Source organism: Armigeres subalbatus, chromosome 2 (assembly GCF_024139115.2).
Source record: "Armigeres subalbatus isolate Guangzhou_Male chromosome 2, GZ_Asu_2, whole genome shotgun sequence".
In the NCBI taxonomy this organism is placed as follows: Eukaryota; Metazoa; Arthropoda; class Insecta; order Diptera; family Culicidae; genus Armigeres; species Armigeres subalbatus.
In genome coordinates, this window is record NC_085140.1 from 223438475 (window position 1) to 223463732 (window position 25258).

The 25258-nt window shown below is 41.4% G+C and overlaps 1 protein-coding gene across 9 annotated transcripts in view; it reads right to left on the reverse strand.

Annotated features, from left to right (window-relative positions):
- LOC134211756 (F-actin-uncapping protein LRRC16A) overlaps positions 1-25258 on the reverse strand; it is a 190551-nt gene that overhangs the window by 85515 nt on the left and 79778 nt on the right. For 2 of the 9 annotated variants that reach the window (XM_062688945.1, XM_062688946.1), the window contains exons 11-18: positions 22645-22894; positions 22401-22576; positions 22177-22339; positions 22051-22122; positions 17924-17944; positions 17619-17865; positions 11148-11894; positions 7986-8051 (exon numbers count right to left, since the gene is read on the reverse strand). In XM_062688945.1, the coding sequence (XP_062544929.1) occupies positions 7986-8051; positions 11148-11894; positions 17619-17865; positions 17924-17944; positions 22051-22122; positions 22177-22339; positions 22401-22576; positions 22645-22894 (1742 nt within the window). Of the gene's footprint in view, positions 1-7605; positions 7889-7985; positions 8052-11147; positions 11895-17618; positions 17866-17923; positions 17945-22050; positions 22123-22176; positions 22340-22400; positions 22577-22644; positions 22895-25258 lie in introns of those variants that run through there. The other 7 variants (XM_062688948.1, XM_062688947.1, XM_062688942.1 and 4 more) reach the window with 6 other exon arrangements.

A 25258-nucleotide genomic window follows, 5' to 3' on the forward strand; every position in this document is an offset into this window, starting at 1 on the left:
AATGGGCTAATGGTTAGGCTGTCATCCGTCCCGTAAAACCGTGGCGGGCCTTATAGCACGCGGTACAATTCTGCCACCAGTCTGACAAACTGCGTGGGAGTAGGCTCAGTTGCACATTCCTGACTTGCGCTGATCTGGCTCTGAACACGCAAGTGTCAACCCTCGCATGGCCTCCCTGCATGCCGCAAGGTATGTATAGATAACCATGGGATCACAATAGGCGACTACTCCAGCAGGATTCTACAGCAGCCGTAAGGGGGACCCAATAGCAATGATTTTTTCAAATTCCTACAAAAATACCGTTGAGGATGTTGAAGGCGGGTCTAGCGAAAAGGAGAATCCTTTCAGCAGACGAAGTGGCCTTAATAGGTCACCCCAAAGATCGCCGCTGGAAGGTGACGGGGAGGCTCGTGGTGGGTCTGAGGATGGGCCGGTTGAGGTAAAAATGGACGGCCCTACTCTAACCCGGGTCATCAAGTCGTTGATGATCAGCCACGAGGAAGGCGGCGGCCAGAAAATGGAGGTGATCACGGACATTACGGACGTGATTATGTCTTTTCTGGACAACCGTTACAGATATAGTAGGGACTTCAAACAGGCCGTACTAACCCTCTGCTCGGTGGTGGTAGAGGCGAAGTCGGAGTGGAGGTCCCTACTAGAGGCCAGTAAGGAGGCAGAACGGAAGATTCGCCTTCTTACTGAGCAAAAGGAGTTGGCGATAAGTCAGGCGGCGAAGGTCAGTGAGGAGGCTGAATCAAAGATTCGTCGCCTCACTGATGAGAAGCGGTTGGCCGAGAGCCATACCGCAAAACTTCAAAAACGCATGGCCATTAGCGGAGCAACTCCGAAGCTAATGTCGAATTCGTTTTTAAACCTGGGTCAGTGCCAACCCGAACACTGAATAAAAAAACATTTTCAGTTCCATCTGTCATTGGATATGTTGGTGTGCGTAGCATCGTGTTTGTTTTGATTCGAAACATATGATCCAGGACATCCAGTGCACTGGCAGTGCGTTGGCGTTGACTAATCAGATCATGATTAAGTGCGTGAACTGATTTTTGCGGATAGTGGAATTTACTTTTGGGTGGATATAAACAGGGAAGCTGCCTTGGAAGCTGCTCCTGGAATTCATCTCATGGCTCCGATAGTCATCCCATCAAAAACAAAGCAATGGAAAGGAATTTGGATTGTTTATTATTTTTGGGATTTTTCTCAGCAGTGAGCACAAATGTTGACAAAAAGAGGCGACGAAATTGGTGCTGCATTTCTTTGTTTCCCGTTGAGATGAATATATGTTCAGTGAGATGGAGATCGGAACAGTTCCCCTATTTAATTATATTCAATAATCATGTGCACATTTTTATACCAAGAATTCCGTATTTTCCGTATTTCCGTAAATTCATCTATTTCTGCAAAAGTTTTTTTTTCGGAGAACACTCAGAAGCATGTAATAAAAATTCTCCAGGATTCGCTAATTTTTTTTCCTCGCTACCTCTCCTGATAAAGGTAGCATCACACCTCGGGAAAATTTTCCGCCGGATTTTGGGCCCCGTGCATTTTCAATTTTCTACAATCTCCCGGAGGAACGACTTAAGGTACTTCCGGGGAAATTTATGTACGAAACTAGCGGAGCAATTCCTGAAGGATACTTCGAGTAAGTTCCTGTATTCTAGAAAGATTTCCTGAAGGAATTATATTGTAGGAATTTCCAAATTAGTTCCTGGAGCAACTTCCAGAGAAAATCCTGGAACAGTATTCAAAGATATTCCTAGAGGAATTTTCAAAGGAATTCATCTCGAAAGGATCCCTTGGAAAAAATATGGAGGAATTCTTGAAAGATATCGCCAAAAATTCAAGAAAGAATTATTGAAAGAATTTCTAAAGTAATTTCTGGCAGTATTCCCGACGAAAATTTTGAAACGCACGAAAGAGAAATTCTGCATAAGAAATAATTCTATTTGGTATTCCTTAAATATATTTTCCTGACAATTTTTAGCGGATTTTGTGAACGGGTTTCAAGTGGAATATATAAACTACAAATTCCATCCACCGATCTAATTTAGGACATCATAGTTTTTCATGAAAAGTTTCTTATTTTGAGAAAACCCGCGTTAGATGACTTTCGCCATACAAATTTCTGGCGCTTAACTCTTGCTGGCTATTTTGCGCATATACTATAGCGCCTGGATGTGACAGCGGCGGGTAGAAAATCAGCCACTGCCAATAATTCATTATTTTTAAAACTGAATCTAGACAACATTACCGGATAAATTTCATTTTAAACTACAATAACAAATATCACAAAATTCCTCGAAAAAAGATTTTCAACGCGCATTTTATTTTAATAAACAGATAGTTTCGTTTCTCCCTTCTGCTTGTTTATTCCGCCCACCCACCCACGTGGTTTTGACAGTTGTAGTACAGTTGTATTGGTGAACCCGGTGCGAAACCGTGAAACAACACAGTGCAAACCCGACAGCTTTGGGGTTGGAACTAGTGCGAACCTAGTTCCAACCTGAGCGAATAAAAAAACACTTTGACAGCACTTAGGTTGGAACTGGTTCCAACCTAGGTTGAAACTTTTTAAAAACGAATTCGACATAAGTAAGGTCGTGCAGGCCGACCTGAATGAAGCTAAATCGAAACCAGTTCCTCCACCAAGGAAGGAAACTGTATCGGAGTCGCCGGGAGAGGGTCGCGCAAATTACCGATCCTAAGGAACAGAGGAAGTCAGTGCCTCCACCTAGGAGGGCAACTGAAGTTCGCCGGAACGATGAATAACCCTGGACTGTGGTTGTAAATCCCAAGAAGACGAAGCGACGAGCGTAAGAAACCGCAGGCAAGGAGGCAGGTGGAACGCAGCTTACATCTGCTAAGAAGGGTAGAGCCCGTGTTGCAAAGGGTGCGACAGCTTTGGGGTTGGAACTAGTGCGAACCTAGTTCCAACCTGAGCGAATAAAAAAACACTTTGACAGCACTTAGGTTGGAACTGGTTCCAACCTAGGTTGAAACTTTTTAAAAACGAATTCGACATAAGTAAGGTCGTGCAGGCCGACCTGAATGAAGCTAAATCGAAACCAGTTCCTCCACCAAGGAAGGAAACTGTATCGGAGTCGCCGGGAGAGGGTCGCGCAAATTACCGATCCTAAGGAACAGAGGAAGTCAGTGCCTCCACCTAGGAGGGCAACTGAAGTTCGCCGGAACGATGAACAACCCTGGACTGTGGTTGTAAATCCCAAGAAGACGAAGCGACGAGCGTAAGAAACCGCAGGCAAGGAGGCAGGTGGAACGCAGCTTACATCTGCTAAGAAGGGTAGAGCCCGTGTTGCAAAGGGTGCGCCTTCCAATGGCAACGGTATAGCGAAGTGATCATTGTCCAGTCTGATGATAAAAGCTATGCCGATGTCTTGAAGGCCATGAGTAGCGACGATAAGCTTACTGGCATAGGGGGCGACGTCAACTGCATCCGTCGAACGCGGAAAGGTGAGATAATTCTCGTCCTAAAGCGGGATGCTGCTTAGAAGAGTGCAGAGTATAAAAAGTTGACAGAGGAGGTACTGGGTGATGGGGTTCAAGTGAGAGCCCTATGCCCAGTGCCGCGGCCTGGATGAAATAACCGAAGCTGCGGACCTGGTGGACGCGCTGAGAGATCAGTGCAACGTCCAACTCCAGGAATCCGAGATTCGGTTACGTAATAGCTTTGCTGGGATGCAGGTTGCCACATTCCAAGTGCCTCTGGCTGATGCCAAGAAGGTACTAGATAAGGCTAAGCTGAAGGTGGGCTGGTCGGTATGCTCGTTGAGCATAATCCAGCCACCTCAGTCCTGCTATAGGTGCCTCGGCTACGGTCATAAATCCTTTAACTGTCGGGGTCCCGATCGTAGTAAGCTATGCCGCAGGTGTGGAGCTGAAGGCCACAAAGCTCGCACCTGTCAGGCCGTACCGAGGTGTCTGATCTGTCCCCCTAATACAGACAACAGACACCTAAGCGCCGCAAGCGCTGCTACAACAGTCGGTTACTGAGTGTAAAGCTGATGTTGCCTTGCTGTCCGACCTATATCGCATCCCTGCTGGAAACGGCAGTTGGGTTGCTGACAAGTCCGGATCGGTGGCAATCTGGACCAGCGTACTGGTGGACTGACGCGATAGCTGAACTTCGTAGATCTTGCCTTAAAGCCAAAAGAAGACTACGACGTGCAAAAAAAGAGATTGATCGACTTGATAGACGCCGGACATTCCAGACAGCAAGCAGAGCTCTAAACTACGAAATAAAGTGTAGTAAAAGAGCATGCTTTGAAAGGCTGTGCAGTATCACTCCATGGGGGGATGCTTACAGGATAGTGATGGCTAAAACAAATAGCACACCTTTTGAGAGATCTCCGGAGTTGTTAACTAGGATCGTTGAAGGGCTGTTCCTGAAGCATGATTCACCAGACTGGCCTGATAAACCGTGTGGGTCGATTGACGGGGTCCCGTTAGTGACTATCGAAGAGCTTATCGAAACCGCAAGAGGTTTTAAGCTCAATAAGGCGCCGGTTCCGGATGGTATTCCTAACCTGGCCCTTAAACACGCGATTCTTGCCGCTCCAGATATGTTCAGGAGCTGCCTCCAACGTTGTCTGGATGAAGGAAACTTTCCAGATCGTTGGAAACGACAGAAATTGGTGCTATTACCCAAGCCTGGGAGAACCTTCGGCATACAGACCGATTTGCTTTCTCGACGGAGCTGGTAAGCTGCTTGAGCGGGATATTCTGAACAGATTGTCGACCTATACCGAGCGTACTGGTGGGCTATCAAACAACCAGTATTGCTTCCGTAAAGGTCGTTCCACCGTCGAAGCAATTCGATCGGTAACGGATACGGCCAAGATAGCGAGAGGTTTGAACAGGCGAGGTATTAGATATTGCGCATTGATTACACTTGATGTAAAAAATGCGTTTAACAATGCTAACTGGGTAGCTATTGCTGACTCCCTGCACCGATTGAGAGTTCCGGATTACCTGTGCAGGATACTGAAAAGTTGTTTTCAGAATAGGGTGCTGATATACGACACGGATGCTGGTAAAAAGTCGATCGTAGTGTCTGCGGGTGTTCCACAGGGGTCGATCCTCGGACCGGTTCTGTGGAATATTATGTACGACGGAGTATTACGCTTAAGTCTCCCGGCTGGTGTGAAAATAGAAGGCTTCGCGGATGACGTAATGCTAGAGGTAACAGGAGACACTCTCGACGAAGTCGAACTGAAGGCTTCATACGCGATTGGCAGAGTGGAGGAATGGCTCAACTCGAGGCGGTTGTCCCTTGCACACCACAAGACGGAAGTCGTGGTGGTGCATAACAGTTATGGGTTGCAGCAAGCGAGGATAAGAGTAGGGACCTTCACAGTTAACTCCGTGAGGTCTCTTAAGCATCTGGGCGTGATGATCGACGATAAGCTCAATTTTACCAGCCACGTCGATTATGCATGTCAGCGGGCTTCATTGGCGATAAAATCTTCATCACGAATGATGTCCAACAGATCGGCGGTGCATAGTCAAGTGCGTAGGTTGATAGCGGGCGTAGCATTGTCTATCAGCCGCTATAGCGTACCGACATTGGCCGTAGCACTAAAGGCCGAGTACAATGTAAAGAAACTGATCAGAGTACACCGGCTGATGTGCCTACGTGTCGCGAGCGCATATCGCACCATATCATATGAGGCGGTGTGCGTTATAGCTGGGATGATGCCGATAGACATACTCCTAGAGGAAGATGTGGAGTGCTACAACGAAAGGGACTCGGTGCAAATGCGACGTGTCAAGATAGCAGCCTCGCTGCTCAAATGGCAAAGAGCATGGGACACCGCAGTCAAAGGTCGTTGGACCCACAGACTGATTCCAGATGTGCCCAACTGGGTCGATAGAAAACATGGTCAGGTCAACTTCCACCTAACACAGGTGTTGTCTGAACATGGTTGCTTTAAAAAATTCCTACACATGTTTGGCTTCACAGATTCTGCGGAGTGTCCAGAATGTGTAGGTGAGGTAGAGTCGGCAGAGCATGTGATGTTCGCATGCCCGCGATTCGAGGTAGAACGCAATGCCATGCTGCTTGTTAGCGGTATGGATACAACCCAGGACAACCTCGTCGAGAGGAGTTATATGGAATGCGATGAACACAGCATTTCAACCGATTATGTCGAAACTGCAGCGGTGGTGGCGTCTTGAACAAAACCAACGAATGCAGTAAGGGCACCTGTGATGCAGTGAACACTTTGCTCACCCCGACAACCAACATGTCGCGGTTGGGCTGCGGGGACCTCCGTATGTAGATATAAAGGTCATTGCGGTTCATGCGCGGTGGTTGTTGTCGGGGTGCTCGTCTCCAACGTGAGATTGTGATACGGACCGCTAGGTTACTATCATAGCTTGCGATCGACGGGTGGTGAGGTTACCACCCTTGAAGTCGATGTGTATTAACGTCAAGTGCGTTAGCATAGGCGTGAGCGTTCTCAATAGTCCCCCCCTGATGTATTGCTTAATTGCGGGCCGGGGGTACGGACTGGCGAAAGGGTTTTGGTTTTAGTGGGTCGGGTAGCATACCCATCCCCACACTACCTGAGTTAACCTCCTCAGGTCGCCGAACGACAGAGACGACCAGGAGGTGAACCGAGCTCTTCCACACAGGGACGGGAATGGTTGACATTTCTTTTAACCATTCATTCTTCCATAAAAAAAACAAAACCACGGCAGCCGCAGCCGCTTTTGACGGTTCGATTGGAAACAAGATGGCGTCTTCGCCGATCTCTAATTCTAGTATTTCTAGTTAAGTTGCCCAGGCCGCGTCGGCCAACTCGACCCTGAACATCAATGTTGTATGTGAGGATATTCCTATTTCCCTACGATTATTACCCTACAATGTAACGGAAATCATAAAACCAATCATTTGAATATATAATGTAAAATCAAGTTACCTCTGCTATAGCCCATTATTTGTTATTTCCTCCTTTTTATACTTTGGTAACTTTTTTAGTCGATTACTCCATCTTGCCTATTATTCAGGGAAGTATTTCCGCCCTCCCTTCAATTTCTCCCAAGAGCAATAATAACTACCATGAGGTCTGAGGGTGAGACAAAAAAGTCCCCAGCAAAAGTATCTCTAACATACGCTAGCGGTATATAATTCAGGTCTGGTGACCTCACAACTGGATTTCAAACAACGAGATCCATCGTCGTTGTCACCAGAGGCCGATAGCAACAGAAATTCGGGATCGGAAGTGGGGCTGGGTCGGCCACACTCTACGTAGGGGCAGAAATGAAATCTGTAAACAAGCATTAGACTGAAACCCAGCGGACCCAGAAACTAATGGCGGCGAAGCCTCAATAAAGAAATAAAAGAGGTCGACCTGGCAACAGGTTAAAGCGATTGCTGGACATCGCTCAGGATGGACATCTTTCAGGTTGGCCCATTGCACCACCGGAGGAGTACACTGTACAGGACCCATAAGTAGGGATGGATATTGTCATGGTGGAAAATTGGCTCTACTCGCGCAGAAAAAATATTTATCTACCATATTGTTATTTAAATTGATTGAATTTGTAAAATATATTTATACTCACTCATGTCGTAGAATGCTTTAATAAAATGTAAAACTTAACATTAAAATTACCATATCGGCTAGCTTTGGTTAGACATCGCTAAAGCGTTAGTTTTATAATACTGCTAAAACATTTTAACCAAAAATATAAATTCATTTGTTTGAACATTCTTAATATTATCGTTGGTCCCTACACTCAGTTTGGTTGAAGCGTTCCTTTTGAGTGGAATGATCATGTGCCGGATTACTTCGTGAATTGTATTTACCAATCATTCGCGGAGCAGGAATTGGGGGTTTGTTAAGAAACATATCTACTTTGGCAAACCAGAAAATAGAGTAACACATGCAAAAAAAAACCAGAATGAACAAAATCAAACAGCGTTTAATAAAAAAAAATCAATGTCTTACCTGTAATTCCAAGTTTATTCAAATTGGCTGCCATGTCTCTAACCGATCTTTTTTCCATTACTGCACCTGAAAGTGTGAAGAATGTCGATAAAGAATTTTATATCGGAAGGTATAACATATCTTTGGAAGGTCTGATAATGCTATTTTCTTTACTACAGAGGTTCTCAGCACCGATTATCTTAAAGGCTACTTTAAGGTAGCCTCACACCTCGGGAATTTGGACCGCGATTTTTTCCCCATGTGTTTTTACATATGCGATGTCTTCAGGATTACCCTGGATGAATTAATGGAAGAATTCCTTAATGGACTTACGGAGGAATTCCTGATGGAACTTCCGGAGATGTTCATGTTGGAGCTTCCGGAGATGAGAAATTCCTGGAGGAACTTCCGGAGGAATTCCTGAAGGAACTTCCGGAGGAAATCCCGAAGGAACTTCCGGTGGAAATCCTGCAGGAATTTTCGGATGAATCCTTCAAGGAACTTTCTGAGGAATCCTTCATGGAACTTCCGTTAAAAATCCTCAAGGAATTTTCGTAGGATTTCCTCAAACAACATGTAGAGATGAAACCTGCGGGGGAATTCCTGAAGCAATTTACGGAGCAAAATGTTGTTATGCTTTCCATGTTGGACTATTGAAAGATAAGGAATTTCAGAAGGAACTCCTAGCATTAAAGTAGCATCAAACCTTGGGAATTTGATCCGCGGATTTTTTCCCGCTGTATTTTTACATTTGTTTTCAGGATTTGGGCACGGGAAATCAAAATCCCGGCCCCATTGAAAATGTACGGGCCCAAAATCTGGTGAAATTATTCCCGAGGTGTGAGGCTACCTTTATCAGGAGGGGTGGCGAGTAAAAAAATTAGCGTGTCCTGGAGAATTTTTATTACATGCTTCTGACTGTTTTCCAAAAAAAAAACTTTTGCAGAAATAGTGATTGGAATTCCAACCTGATTTATTAGATGAGTTCTTGTAGAATAGAAAATCTCCTTTTACATGAATTCTATACGGAATTAAAAAAAAAACACGATGCTAAAAACACCAACATATCCAATGACAGATGGAACTGAAAATGTTTTTTTTTCAGGGTTCGGGTTGGCACCAATGAAAATAGATACTAAGGTGTGGAAATCCATATATTGTGTGCGTGCCTTTCGTGTATGGCGAAAAAGCTTTTACTAGGGGGAATGACGGCTTTGGCAGGTTTTGTAATATTATTGACAGGGGGTTTTGTATGACTGACTCAAATTTGGCCTAAACATTCTTTGCATATCAAAGAATATTATGGCCAAATTTTTTAAAATTTGGTCGACCAAAACCCCCCCGCCCATAATCTGGTAATCTGGTAATCTGGTAATATCAACGCACCCTCTGACCATAGCCTATCTGCGTTGTATTTAAATACCGCTGAGCGATACGTCTACTGGGCAACACGTCCGGTGTGCACTGCACTAAGATCTCCTTAGATGCAACCGGACCGAGATCTTACTCAAGGCTCGAAGGGTCCCATTTCGCTGTGATATGTTGCCATAAAATAGTAATTTATGCACTTGCTTTTCTAATCTACGGGAATATTTAAATTTACTAATGATATTGATTATTCACGATGTATCTAAATATGTGGCAAGTCAATTCATTCACCGAACAGATTAGAACGAGCTCAGTGCAATTAAAATATAAACGCAATACTTATCTGCAATTCACAGAGGATGTTGGGATTGTCCTTGAAGTATTCTCGTTGTGAACACCAAAACCCCCCCGCCCATAATAGAACAAAACCTGCCAAAGCCGTCTTTCCCCCTATAGTATACTACATTCGAAAGAGCTAACATAAGAAGCCGTGCAAATATGTACGTCACCATTTGCTGTTTACATTTTCCATCATCTACTAATACACTTGCATTTGGTCTTCTTCCTCACCTTCTATCTATTCTCATTGGGTTGGCACTGACCCATAGGTTTAAAAACGAATTCGACATTATGGAACGTACACACGGTCAAGCAGTTCGACCAACATTGACTCCACCTCCCGTTTATTCAAACATTCATCAATTTTTATCAACAGCGACACGAACAATCAATTTATTCGACCAACAATATCGAACGACCGAAGCACCAACTCGAGCACCAACCATCAAAAAATATATGTCGGTTTGTGCAATTCCACTATAAATGCTCAAACATGTTCGGCGAACCTTGACTCCGCCCCCGACAACGCAAACTAAAATCAAACCGTTTTAATTTTTTCCAACCGAGCCGCCAACTGTCAAATGGTTGTTCGAACAACTTCACACACGTGCAAACAAAGCAGCAACCGAAGCGATTTCTTGGGGGCGGAGTCAATGTTCGTCAAACTGCTTGGCTGGTGTGTACGTTGCATTATGGAACGTACACACGGTCAAGCAATTTGACCAACATTGACTCCACCTCCCGTTTATTCAAACATCCATCAAGTTTTACCAACAGCGGCACGAACAATCAATTTATTCGACCAACAATATCACACACGAACGACCGAAGCAACAACTTGAGTACCAACCATCAAAAAATATATGAGAGTTTGTGCAACTTCACTACATATGCTCAAACATGTTCGGCGAACCTTGACTCCACCCCCGACAACTCAAACCAAAATCAAACCGTTTTATTTTTTTCCAACCGAGCCGCCAACTGTCAAATGGTTGTTCAAACAACTTCACGCACGTTCAAACAAAGCAGCAACCGAAGCGTTTTCTTGGGGCGGAGTCAATGTTCGTCGAACTGCTTGACTGGTGTGTACGTTGCATTATATGGAGCACACACTTGTGGTATTCGTACCATGGTACAAGGCGACAAGAAAATAATTTCAAGGCTATCTTTAATGAAGACAATAATTGGTATGGCACTCATTTCAAGATTTTTGTACCATGGTACGAATACCACAAGTGTGTCCCCCATATTAGACTGTATAACCGCGTCTAAATTGTGCTGAACTCTTCTGAATGCGTGCAATGTTTACTGTTGTCGGATGTTAACAAAAAATGAATCCCACGTGTATGCTTACTGAATTGGTATTGGAAGTTTCCTCCACTACAAATTCATGGTTGATGATTTTTATAACACAATTACATAGAAATTTGAGTGTCACAACGCTTCACCTTAAAATATAATAAAAATATTAATTACCTGGGGTGATTCCTACGATACTTCCTCCTCCAATTGCTCCTGGTGTTATGCCAACGATAGACCCACCAGGGGTCTGTCCAGATACCAAAACAAGATCAATCTGATCATCAATTTCGTCGGAGAGTATAGCAGATGAATCATTTGCGACGAAATCATTTTTAGACTCATGCCCAAGAACAGACCACGGACGAGGCTTTTGTGCAGAAACTGGAGTTTTCATTATATTATTTCCCGCTCTTTGAAGCTCGGAATGTTGACTTTTTATGGATTCACTACTAGGAGATTTGTCCTTGCTATTGCAAAATTCAATATCATCTATAGTAGGACCCAATGCGAGTAGTTTTTTCTCAGTTTCTAAACTGTGTTTGTATAGTGGTGATTTATTATTGATAGATGGTGAGACCTTTCCTAAATTATCCGATGAACGAGATCGTGCAGACCCATTTTTCATTACAGGAGAAGACCTCTCTAACTTGATAATTCTACGCTCCTCAAGGATTGGTGTTGTTTCCTCTGATGTTACATTACTGAATCGACCACCATCATCACGACTTAAAGTGGGGCTATCAACAAATGACAATAAGCTGCAATCCTCTGATGTTGGGGAGACTAGGGGGGTAAGGGTAGACGGTGTTGTGGAAGCAGGCCTGAAAAAGGCCTCTATGCCTTCATTAACATCTGTGGATGAATCTATAACATGTGGAGTTGTCTTTTTCGAAGCTCGAGTTTTAGTTCGCTTTGGTCGACCTGAAAATCAGAAAGCGCAATAAAGTTATTATTAGTAACGTAAGGAAAGCAATGCAAATAATAAGGCTCGGTTTGAAAAGTTTCAATTAACAACAATGGTTTATTAATAATTAATTTCTAGCGTCTTCGGGGAAAATGTTACACGATTTGAAAAAAAAAATCCTTTTACTTCCACTATTTTGATACAAAATAGTGGAAGTAAAAGGAAGATTTTTTTTTCAAACCGTGAACAATGGTTTATAAGCTTGTAAACCACACTTATATGAAAAAATTCAAAATCATTTTTTCGAGACGTATTCTCCCTGAAAATGTATTTTTTTGCTCCCAGATGCTACTGTAAAAATTTCAGCCAGATTCGCCAAGTCTAGGTGGATGCTCAAGCTCGAGCGTGAAGCTTATATGGGAAAAATCGACTAAATATATGGGAAAATGCATACTTTCCACTTTTTATCTCTAGGTGGCGCTGTAGCCATTTAATCCCGCTCAATAGTGAGAGAGAATCGATCGGGTCCGATTTGCTTCGATTTACTTCGTTCGCCCGATACTAGTTTTGAAATTGACTGAAACGATATTAGGGCTCACTGCCTTCTCCGACCGACTTTGTATTCGAATTTGATTGATGGAGATGGAGCGTTTCACCTTGGGAGAATAATTTTTTTCTCAACTTTTCTCATCTATAGGTATAACTTTTTTATCTTTTGACAAAATTACTCGCAGTTTTCGGGAGCCTTTTCGTAATAGTGTAAAGATAGCAAATGTCACTAATGAGCAGGTTTGAATGACCACAATGCCACCTAGAGGTAAAAAGTGGGAAGTATGAATTTGGACGCATAGTCGAATCACTCACAATCCATTAGTCAAGTGAACACTTCCACATGTGTATAGTACACGGGTGGGTTTAGTGGGTCCGGCGGGCTGGCCTTCTGCCTTCCGCGCCAATCCCACTCCCTAAGTCATAATTTCAGGTGTCTGTATGCAGATTTGCCTTCTTTATTTATTTATTATCAGACTAAGGCCGGAGTGGCCTGTGCGAGTTTTCTCCATTCGGCTCGGTCCATGCCTACACGTCGCCAAACACGCAGTCTGCGGAGGGTCCGCAAATCGTTCTCCACCTGATCGATCCACCTTGCCCGCTGTGCACCTCGCCTTCTTGTTCCCGTCGGATCGTTGTCGAGAACCATTTTTACCGGATTACTGTCCGACATTCTGGCTACGTGCCCGGCCCACCGCAGTCGTCCGATTTTCGCGGTGTGAACGATGGATGGTTCTCCCAACAGCTGATGCAACTCGTGGTTCATTTGCCTCCTCCACGTACCGTCCGCCATCTGCACCCCACCGTAGATGGTACGCAACACTTTCCTTTCAAAAACTCCCAATGCGCGTTGGTCCTCCACGAGCATCGTCCAGGTCTCGTGTCCGTAGAGAACTACCGGTCTTATAAGCGTTTTGTAGATAGTCAATTTGGTACGGCGGCGAACTCTATTCGATCGGAGCGACTTACGGAGTACAAAGTACGTACGATTTCCAGCCACTATGCGCCTCCGAATTTCTCTGCTGATATCGTTATCGGCGGCCACCAGTGAGCCCAAGTACACGAATTCTTCAACCACCTCGATTTCGTCACCACCAATAGAAACTCGTGGTGGGTGGCTTACATTGACCTCTCTTGAGCCTCTTCCTATCATGTACTTCGTCTTCGACGTGTTGATGACTAGTCTAATTCGTTTAGCTTCGCTTTTCAGTCTGATGTAGACTTCCTCCATCCTCTCAAAGTTACGTGCCATGATATCAATGTCGTCGGCGAAACCAAATAACTGGACGGACTTCGTAAAAATCGTACCACTCGTGTCAATCCCTGCCCTTCGTATTACTCCCTCCAAAGCGATGTTGAATAGCAGACACGAAAGACCATCACCTTGCCGTAACCCTCTACGGGTTTCGAAGGGACTCGAGAATGCCTCTGAAACTCGAGCTACGCACATCACCCGATCCATCGTCGTTTTGATCAACCGTGTCAGTTTATCCGGAAATCCGTTTTCGTGCATTAGCTGCCATAGCTGGTCCCGATCGATTGTATCATATGCGGCTTTGAAGTCGATAAATAGATGATGTGTGGGCACGTTGTATTCGCGGCATTTCTGCAATACCTGACGTATGGCGAACACCTGGTCTGTGGTAGAGCGTTCACCCATAAATCCCGCCTGGTACTGCCCCACGAACTCTCTTGCAATTGGTGTTAGTCGGCGGTATAAAATTTGGGAGAGTACCTTGTAGGCGGCGTTCAGCAATGTGATATGTGCGCGGTAGTTGCAACAATCTAGCTTATCGCCCTTTTTGTAGATGGGACACACGACACCTTCCATCCACTCCTGCGACAGAACCTCATCCTCCCAAACCTTGGTAATCACCTATCTTGCAAATACAATGAAGTACAATACGATTTAAATCTAATCCAAATCCAATCCAAATCCAATCCAAATAGATAAAAAAATTATTGCGATTTGTTATGAATTGTTTAATCAAACGGGAACTCATTTTTATTCAATTTCTTAAAATCAATGCATTTTGTACCTGGTGGGCCGCAAGCAACATGGGATGCTTCTTGGGGGGTCCCATATTCAAAAAGTTTGGGAACCTCTGCATTAGGTATACGCAGAGATATGGCCATTTCCGTGAAACGGTACGGGATTGGCCATACACCCTGAACAAATGTCACTTTCGCAGAACATCCGGAACCTGTAACAATTTGGCCAGAGAGTCTTACAGTCCTCAAAATGAATCTTTAATAAAGATTCTATATTCACACCCATATATGCACGGTTCCAGATGATGCCAAACCCGGCTCCTCCTGGAAGGCCCTTAGAACCTGCTATAAGGGTTCTAGTTGACACTATCATTCTGGTAATGTTTCTGTAATCATCGTCTCGCAAAGCCATGACGTTAGATACTCATACTTGTATTATTCCGATCCTGTTATCATTTTATCATGTTCCCGGGACCGTTTTTACGGAAATGGCCATATCTCTGCGTAGTTTTGATGGATTCTCGATCTACAGCCACCATTGGTCGGCATATTAGCTATAGTTTTTACCCTCGGAAACCCGGAACATCTCCGGTGGTCAAGGACCTATCTCAGGTTTTAGGCATAGGGTTAGTATACTGGAAGAGTTTCCGCGTCCGATGGTCCCAATTTCATCAAAATTGGATCATTCTACGCAAAGTTATGCTGACTTGAACTTCGACAAAACCCTGCCTATCTCTACCTTTCTGTCTAACCCCTGTATGCAATCTACGAAATACTCCGTTACAACACAACTGCGAGGTTTCTAAGCCAAGTTACCATTTTGCATTCCAATGCGAAAATTGCCTAGACCGGCACCGGGAATCGAATCCAGCCACCCTCAGCATAGTCTTGCTTTGTAGCCGCGCGTCTTACCGCACGGCTAAGGAGACCCCCCCCCCCCCCCATTTTTAGGCTACTAGACCATTTTGGGACAATAACAAACACATCAACAACAAAAAAAACGACATTAAATTTTGTTTTGTTGTCGTTTTTTATAGCAACGAGCATTTTTGGATCTAGTACCCATTCTAATTTCCCTTCCATTCCTCGATCTCTCCCTATCTCGATGGTCCCTTTAATATCGAGATGTGGAGAGGCGGCTGTATAATGCATGTTCAAATGTGGTTTAAAGTTGATTTTCAAAGTTCTACATAATTATAAAAATATATTGAAAATTGAGTTTTTTTTTGTTCCTCCGTGTTTTTGCTCGTATGTCTTTGAAAAGTGAAATATTTTTAGTTTAGTGTTTTCCAGAAGGCTACAGTGGTGAATGATACACTCTAAAATATTACGGAGAAAAAAAAAATTTGGATGGCTACGCGGAAATAACTCTTATAACGCGCAGGGGTAAATCTCCGCACAGAACAAATCATGCATAGTGTGCGTTGAATTGAGTTCAAACATTAGAACACATCAACTGTCACAAAGTTTAATAAGTCGAACAGTTCGTAAATATTAAATGATTTCAAAATTAAATTTAGATGAATGTTACGCATAGATTTATCATAAAGTTCTTATGCAGTTTGTAATGATTGGTCTTTCATGCGGCTTATAGGGCCTGCACAAACATCCTATCTCTCCGGTGGCCGTTGTATAAGGTCTGTTTAGAGTCCCACCCACCACCAGGACATGGGTTTGCATGCTTTGAGCGGCACACGGTCATTTTGATAGGGCCTACAATCTACATGCGAATACATGTAGCATTTTATATTTGCCAAGCCCCCAATTCGCAGTGGCCAGTGCAAGGAAGACAAGCTCTTGGACATAGGATCCCCCTAAAAGTATCTTTTATTCCGTGCATTGAATGGCTTTACTCAAAAACAAAGTTGTATCGAGAGCTTGACCAAAAGGCTTTAGGATCACTCCAAAACCGAACTTTTTATGTTACACAATTGTTCATTCCTCGCCAAATGATTAAGGATGAAACAAATATTATTTTAAACTTGTTTCCTCCGAGGTTTCCTCTTCCTTGAAGTTCGCTTTTCTATTATTTGATTACTCATTGTTTATTTCCATCCTCCTTCCATTCTCCTCGTTCAAAGCTCGGGCATAAATTCATTAAAATATCCCCAATAATCCTCATTTTTTTCAGAACGATTTAGGTAGGTGATAGGTAGGTGTCATAAAAATAAACATAAACAAAACATTGCAAATTTAGCATAGGCTGCCTTTGATCACTACCCAGGAAAATATTCATTGGAAGCGCATTCAATTTTCCTGGATTCCAAATTTTTCTTGCAATGCGTAATATTGACCAAACTTCTAACGCGGGTGTCTTGGGCGTACGAAGTTTCAATCACGTTAAATTATTGAAGGACAACACTGGCGCAGTTTATCTAAGGCCAGTGTTGTCCTACACTCATAGCAAAAAATTCTGCTCTTTGATTTTACTCCATCTAAACGATTTTATAATCTTAACTGCGAACCATTTCACTGATTCGATTAACTTTTAGTTTAAATTTGACAGTTCGCTGAATATTATCCCATATAATTAAAATTTTACCCCGAAGTCGAGTTGATGTTTGACAGATTGATATTTATTTGGAACAAAATGGATTTGGCGCCAATTTTCTCGCAAACACAGTTTACCTATCGAACTGTCAAATCTAACCATGCTCCGGAGCAGGGTTATTTTCAAAAACAGAGAAATAACTATCAAACTTTCAAATTTCAACTAAATGTTAAATGAATCGGTGGATTGGTTCACAGCCTAAGTAAGTGCAACTAATAAAGGGATATTTGAATTTTCCAAATGTCATGTCAAAAAATTGCACGAGTCACAGGAGCGCGTGGGCTGAAAATACACTGGAGTGTATTTTCAGCGTGCACGCTCCTGTGCTGCCGTAATCCGAAAAAAGTGACGCCATTTTCTAAAAATGTTGTAAACGAGTAGTACTCATCGAGTTCTTCAACAGAAAAATGGAAAACATGTGTGTTGTAATTTGGCGCATATGTCACTTTTTCAGATTACGGTTGTGTGGCTCTGGCGTTTTTCTTCAGTTTGACATGACATTTAGAAAATTCAACTATCCCTTTATTAGTTGCACTTATGTAGTTTAGATTATTAAATCGTTTAAATGGAGTAAAGTCAAAGAGCAGATTTTTTTTTCTCTGGGTGTAGGACTAATTATTACTTACGGGGTAATTTGAATGGTACTTACTTTTCACTAAATGTTGTAATGTAATTGATTGACTAGGTAATTCAGATATAGAATCACAGCATTCCTCATCCTTTTGTTCATTGGTAGACTCTAGTTTACTTGCGCTAGAATGGTGCTCGGGTGATGGAGTTTCTACCATATCCGGTATATGCGTTAGACTTAGATTCTCGATACCAAGTCCTACGACTGATTGAGGTCGTACTTTTCGTGCAATGGATCGACGCTTAGTTTGCAGTTGTGGTGTTGCCTATGAAATGAAGCTTTGATTAGTATGCCATTATTTCATTGCAAACATTTATACTTACGAGATTTAAATATTCCAGCTTCTAATTGATGTTTTATGTGAGCATGTGAAAGCATGGTATGTAATGGATATGTTCAAATGATATTGATCGATGATAAAAAATAATGAGAAGAATAAGAAATTTATTTAACACATTTTACATATTTTTACTATTAAAAAACAGTCGGATAAACTTTTATGTCTATAAGGGCCAAAACATTTATTAATTTCTTTTAAATTGGCCTTTAGACGTACATTTAGCGAATTGAAGACGAAAGTATATATTTGATAGTTCCGTTAGAATACGGCAGACAGGAATTTAATTCTGAATTAGATTATCTTCATTCTGCCAAGTTTCCATTTTGAAATAACGGGCTTGGTGGTCATACGTCTACCGCTTCTGCCTCATACGCAGGAGGTCGTGGGTTCAATCCCAGGCCGTTCCATTCCTACTACTTTGTATCTTTGTTTCCATCTTCTATCCCTACTATACTGCCGTGAATCGCATATTTGTCCTATATGAATATGCGACACGATATGATATGATATGGGACAGATATGCGATTCACGGTAGTATACCTACTAGCAACCCTATAACCAGAGACCGGCGGAGTGAAAAACTGTCGAAATGGCAACGTATGAAAATGCATGAAATTGTGAAAATGATACTGGCAGCACTTGAACTTTTTGCTTGCTTCTTATGGGCTCAAAAAGTAAACAAGTCGAAGTAGAAGAAGTAGAATAAGAAGTAGACGGTTCGATTGGAAACAAGATGGCGTCTTCGCCGATCTCTTATTCTAGTATTGCTAATACCTACAACTTGATTAGTTCTAGCAGGTAACTGTTAAAATTCGAAAAAAGGCAAAAAAAAAGCTCGTTTTCCGCATCCAATTAAAATATACACCACCCTTTCATTACTATCACATTGGCAACCCGTTAACCAAAACGAACCTCTGCCATAAAACCTAACCCAATTTTCAATAAAATTGGAACTAGTGGCGAGTGCAGAGGTGTTCTCAGCTTGCAGTGGTCGAGTGACTGCATCATCAATTCCTTCACATCTCCAATGCCCATGAGAAAGTGGGCAGCGCTGTTATCGACCATCCGAAATACTAGAGCTCTCGAACTGTGCACATTGAGGTTGGAGAGCAAATCCCATGCTTCCATCCATTGGTTCCCTGTGCAATGAATCGACTGCTTTGAGCGTGCCTACAGCGGCACACTAGGAGTTAACTTTCTGAAATCAGTATGGCGAAAGGCATCTAAGGTTCGATTTCTCAAAATTAAGCACTTTAATCGAAAAAATATTTGGTAGGCGTAGTAGCAGACACCATCCCTCATAACCGGTACCAAATAGTTTTTCATGAAAAGTTCCTAATTTTGAGAAAACCAACGATAGATGTCTTTCGCCATCTAAATTCTGGCGGTTAACTCTTGCTGGCTATTTTGTGCATATACTATAGCGCCTGGATGTGGCTGCGGCGAGTAGAAAATCAGCCACTGCCAATAATTCATTGCGATTTAATGACGATTTCGATAAACCGCGTAAAAATCTGCGTAAAAACGTGTATATTTCAAAATCAACGTCAAAAAAATGGTTGAGTTAAGGCTCTATAAACCGTAATCAATCAGATAATGACGATGATTTTATTCGAATCCGCACTAATACTAATAAAGTTTCAAACTAAATTCAATATTTTGGGGCTATTTGCCGACTTACCTCCATCATTGCATATTCATGACATTTTCAAATTAATTTTTCACTTATCTAAATTAATAATTACTGAGGAATCGCTGGAAAAACTCTAAAAACTGCCTTTTTCCTGGGCCGGCATTCGTATTTTTATCGAACGCATACTTACTCCGAACGTTCGGAGCAAACACATACACATGCACTTGATTTTTCACTTGATCTTTTCCCACTGTTTCCTTGATTTAATCACTCCTAAAACATATTCACTAACTGAGTTTCACATTTTTCTTCAATATTGACTACCAATTAATTCACTTCGCGACCAAAAACTGTCGAAAACTGCTTTCCAAAAATCGAAGTGAGAAACAAATTTGACGACCGTATTGTGAATGCAATAAAATGCGGAAGACTCAAATTCACTAGCGCAATAAGTGAAATGGTGAGTACAAAATCTACGCGTTGCAACTTCATTCAATCCGAACAATACATCGTATACGCCAGCCAACACGCAAACAAAGGTGTGCATACACAAGAAAATAATCATCTCTTCACCGTTGCCAGATTTGTTTATTGGAAAAAATCATTGCTGTTTGTCGGATTGAACAAATATACCAGAAAAAATATTTAAACATGTTATGTAAGCTTCTGTTAAATTCCAAGTGGTGAATAACAAATTTTAAACCGATAAATAACCATATATTTGATACACCGTGAACATGTGTTATGATATAGAATAAACATTTCGTCACATTTGGCAACATTATGCACCAGCTGGCATATTTTTAACACCCCTTTTCACCCACCCCAGTTGTAAACAAAATTTATCTATCGCTGCTGCACTTTTCCGTACCAATTGCCTCACTATTACAAACAAGCGAAACAGTCATTAATTCTCAAAACATTGTGATGGAGTCTTGAGCCTTAAATAAAAAAACGCGCAACTCGAATAAACATTCGTCTCCGTTGGTATAGAAGCGTTAATAAAACATTGCCTGCAGCGACCCAACGATAGAATCGCGGCGACTAATCGTCGCCGTCGCAGCGATGAAATCGCTTAGGTTTGGAAGAGCCTTAATGCCGCATTTTTTTCGAAACGAATGCAAAAACGTACAAATCGAGTTATTCGATTCGAGACAATGCCACCTCTGGCATTAGATTTGCGCTTTGAAGGCTTCGGCGAGTGAGTTGCCACCATATGAGCGCCACTCTGCGAACTAGTGAGTCTTCCTATTTTGAGGAGTAGGACCAGTAGGACAATGCTTCTTCAGTGTTTGACCTGCTGCAGAACCATATTGACTGCCCTGATCTCTTATGCTCAGGGAATCAATTTTTCTGGAATGCGCGTGCGAAACAAGCGACAAAGGCGAACCAACGACAAAGCTTTGTTTTTGTAGGTGATAATAATGACAAAGATCCGAAAAATTTTGTCAGCAACAAAAAAGAAGACAATCTTGTCGCTAACTTTTAAATCCCGTTATTTTGCATTTTTTCTACAGCAAATTTCGGTTTTATGCTATCATAGTTTCTGCTTTTATGGAAATATTAAAGAATCGAACAATGATTACAAAATTAGCATCGTATTTTCGGAAATATAAGAGCATGGTGAGTTTGTCAGTAACAAACTCTGTTGACGACAAAGAGTATATTGTTAGTCGTTGCCCGAATATTGATTCCCTGCTTATGCTACGTTTTGACAGGGCAAGTGAATTGAACAACTCAGTTGAATTTTCTTGCCAAAAGTTGAACGTGTTCAACAATCTTTTCATTTAAGTAAGTTGAACAGAGGTGTTTAAACGTTCGATTCAAGCGACTTGTTCAATTCACTTTCCTTGTCTAAACTTAGCATCCACGAAACTTCGTTTTAATGATCGCCCACACCCCTCCCCCCCCCCCCAAAGAGCAGTAAGGAGAGCTGACTTTTTCCGATGCCCTGTACACCGTACTTTACATAGTCAAAAAAAATCCATTTTACGTTTGTTGTGAATGTTTTAATGTCGTCAGATTTGATTTTAATTTATGTAAACGGTTATTCAGGTCACGCTTTAGTTTTTAACCATTTTTAGTCTGTATAGGTAATTTACAACATAGTCGAAGACTATAAAAAAATAAATAAATAACTTTGTGATGATCATTATTGGCGGTCCAAACCACCGAGAAAAGCTGAATGAAATGGTATATGAGATTTTTTTATATTCGAAGGATTTTTTTCATTGTACAAAATGAAGTTGTACACGAAAGTGTACAAATCGGATTATACTTAAAAAAGAGTTAAGTTAATTCGAATTTCGACAATTTTTTTTCTTTTCTCAACCTTTTTGTCTAACCCCTGTACATCAAACTGCATCAAAACTTATCCGAATGATGCGCATGTATATAGTCTCTCCATACTACAGTACGTTGAAAAAAATGAATAGAGATAAGGTGAGATGGTGTTAAAATTTGACATAGAAACTTACGGTTGGAGAATCCAATCCTAACTTGGGCAAATCTAAACCACGCATTTCAAATTGACATACAATATCCGATTCCTGAAAGAAAAATCCCTAATGATATCTATCAGTGCATAAAAAAATAACGACTACTTGACTAGATTGACTTCGAGTTGCATCTGGAGTCTGGGTATCGTCCATTAAGCTGTGAGGGGAATCGCATAAGCCCAATCCTTTTTTGTGGCGTGTCAATGCTTCTAATACTTCGTCGGTAGCACGATCAGAGATAAGACTGGCCATTGATTGCTCTAGTTCACTAAAGTATACACAGATGCGCATATGAATGAACGCTTATCATATCTCAGTGAAGAACTTACCTGATCCGATTCATAATTTCACTACCAGCACTATTAATTAAACAATTCTGCAAGAACTCCTCTGAAATAATCATTTTTTCCTCACAGCCTTTTCGAAGTTCTGTTAGCACCACTTGATTACCAAGTGTTTTTGGACATTGTTCAACACCCGTACGTAGCATGGTTTCCATTGTTTCCTGGAATAGGAATGTTTAATTTAAATTTCAATGATATTTTTGAAGTCATGTCAAAAGTATATACAAACATTAAGGTAGTGCTTTATAGTTGAATGAAGTTCGACTTTTAGTTTACTAAAGCGCACTTCTATATGATGGGGATCACATCGGATAGCATCTTGCAACTTTGGAAGTAGCTGCTTACAATTTTCTGCGTCTTCCAGTAGACGCGACAAGTTATTTTCGCATCCTTGACGTAATGACATTGTTTCTTGTGTTTCCGTTACTAGCTTATCTAAAATTTGATGCGTGGACGATAGGAGAAACCCGTGTTGCAATCTATAAAAAAGATAAGTGCTGTACACAATCATTCCTGTAAAACATCGTAAATCGTTGGACAGTACTATTTCCGCTATGCAATGATTATGTATAGTTGGCAGTGGTTGGCATAAGCCACGTTATTTTGATAGAGAAAAGAGAGTAAGTACAGTTACAGTTAGCAACACCATCTGAGGGTTTATTTGCAAATTGCGATATTTACAACATCAAACAACAGGTGGTGATGCTATGTGTTTGAATCAATGAGTTTTTGCTTATACATTAGTGACATCTGTTGTTCGAGTGCATGAGTTTTCAATGTTCTTCCCGTTCTTCCACACACAATAAATGTAGAACAGTTATGAATAAATGAGCGATCGACTGTTTACATCGATGAAATAGGAGGTCGTCAGCTGCATTCTAGCAAAAAATCCGCTTGAGGCCCTTTCAAAACATTTTAACAACAGCTACTACACCTGATGGTATAATTATAATTGCACTGTAGGGTCATGGGTTCGAGTCCCATCGAAGGGAAAGTGGTTACCTCCAGACTACTAAAAATCCACACATATTTATTGGCAAAAATCCATAGATTTATCTTATGATGTATATCAGCGCACACAAAATCATTCTCCACGCGAACTACTAATAAAATATATATCCAAATAAATTTCATGTGTGGTCTCGAATTAGCAATTATTTAATTTATGTGTGATTCTATATCGTTTATATTAGGGTGGAGCTATTGCCAAAATTTATAACGGCGACCATATATGTTATTTAGATATTTTTGGCAATGCAATACATTTTCCAAATCAATATCTTCCACATAATTTACATATTCACATATGAGTTTTCACAACATTGTAAAAAATTGCCGCGGGCGCTACTGCGTCCACAAATAAACTAGTATAGGGAAAGTGTGGCAAGATGGCCATCCTTAGCGGTAACCCTTGTAAAATAGTGACACTCCTTCAAATTCTGCTGATTTGTCCATGAAACACCTTTATGATGACCCGTCTTTGACATAAGTATCAATAAACGCTGATTAATAACGTTTCAGTATCTTATAAACTGGTTTTAAAAAAGGTGTTTTTATGATGCCTATATTTACCATATGGGGCAATATGACCACCCCCTCGGGGCAAGGCGAGCATGGACCAAAAACTATATCAAAGGTGTGCTAAATTTGTTTAGAATAGGGACACATTTCTTGCACTTCTATGGATTATGTTTAAATGATGCTTCGTTTAAAAATGTCGTATTTCATGTTGATTTCTTGACAACTGGCACTACGACAATATCAAATTTACCCAAAACAAATTTTTACTGTTAAAACCATATCCTTTGTTTTAAATCATCCCTGATTCACGCAGAAACTATTTTGATCATTTTTTAAATGCATTTAAGGGGTTAGGCAACTCTTAATCCTGGAGATGACCTTGTCCCTATACAGTTGGCAATACCGCCCCAGGCCGACGTATATCCAAAGATTTATAAGCTATCGAATCTAATTACTGTGAATCTAATCAAATTATTATTGTATATAGGCTATAGTTATATAAAAGCTTCGATAAATATCAATTTGTCCTGAAAAAATGAGTAATTTGAGGCTTCAATTGTTAAATTTTGTAACTAGAAAATTATAAGATAATTCGAATTTCAATTAAACCATCTTCAAATCAATATTACAAGAACAAGTGAGATTGTCAAAGTGCATTTTTCAGTTGTATAGCCCTTTTACATTATTGCGAACCATCCCTTGTAATAATAATGTGAATATAATGCTCACTTACGGCATAATTAACGTTGGCTGTCTTGCCCCATATGGCCATCTTACCCCACTTTCCCCTACTATGTATATTTGCTAATTGTCTGATAAGATTAATCAGGAACATCATATGCATTGTGAGCCTTATTCGACGCAGAACATTTTGGGTCGGAAATGCGTTCGAATGTTGCAATGTTCAGCTTAAAAGGGAAAGCTTACTCATAATGCTCAGCCGTTTGTAGGCAGGGGTCGAACATTCTCACAAGTCATATCTAGCTTGATTCGTTGATATATTTTTGGCGAAAATAAGTTTTATGAACCATTTGATATGAACGTGCGCAAAGTTTGGACCTGCGTCAAATATGGTGCTTCCACGGTACTCTATGTTTTGAAACTTTCACCATGAGCTTATGGTATTTCGCAAATTTATCCAGTTTTCTGGTAGTCGGAATCGATAAAGGAATTGAAATATGATCATTTTCTTTGCTTTATGCCAAACAACCATTATGTCTAAAAGCTATAATACCAAACGATCATTATGTCTAACGAATGTATTTTCAATGCCAGATTAACAATCCGAGTAACTTGAGGTCATGATAGATGCCCTTCATGTC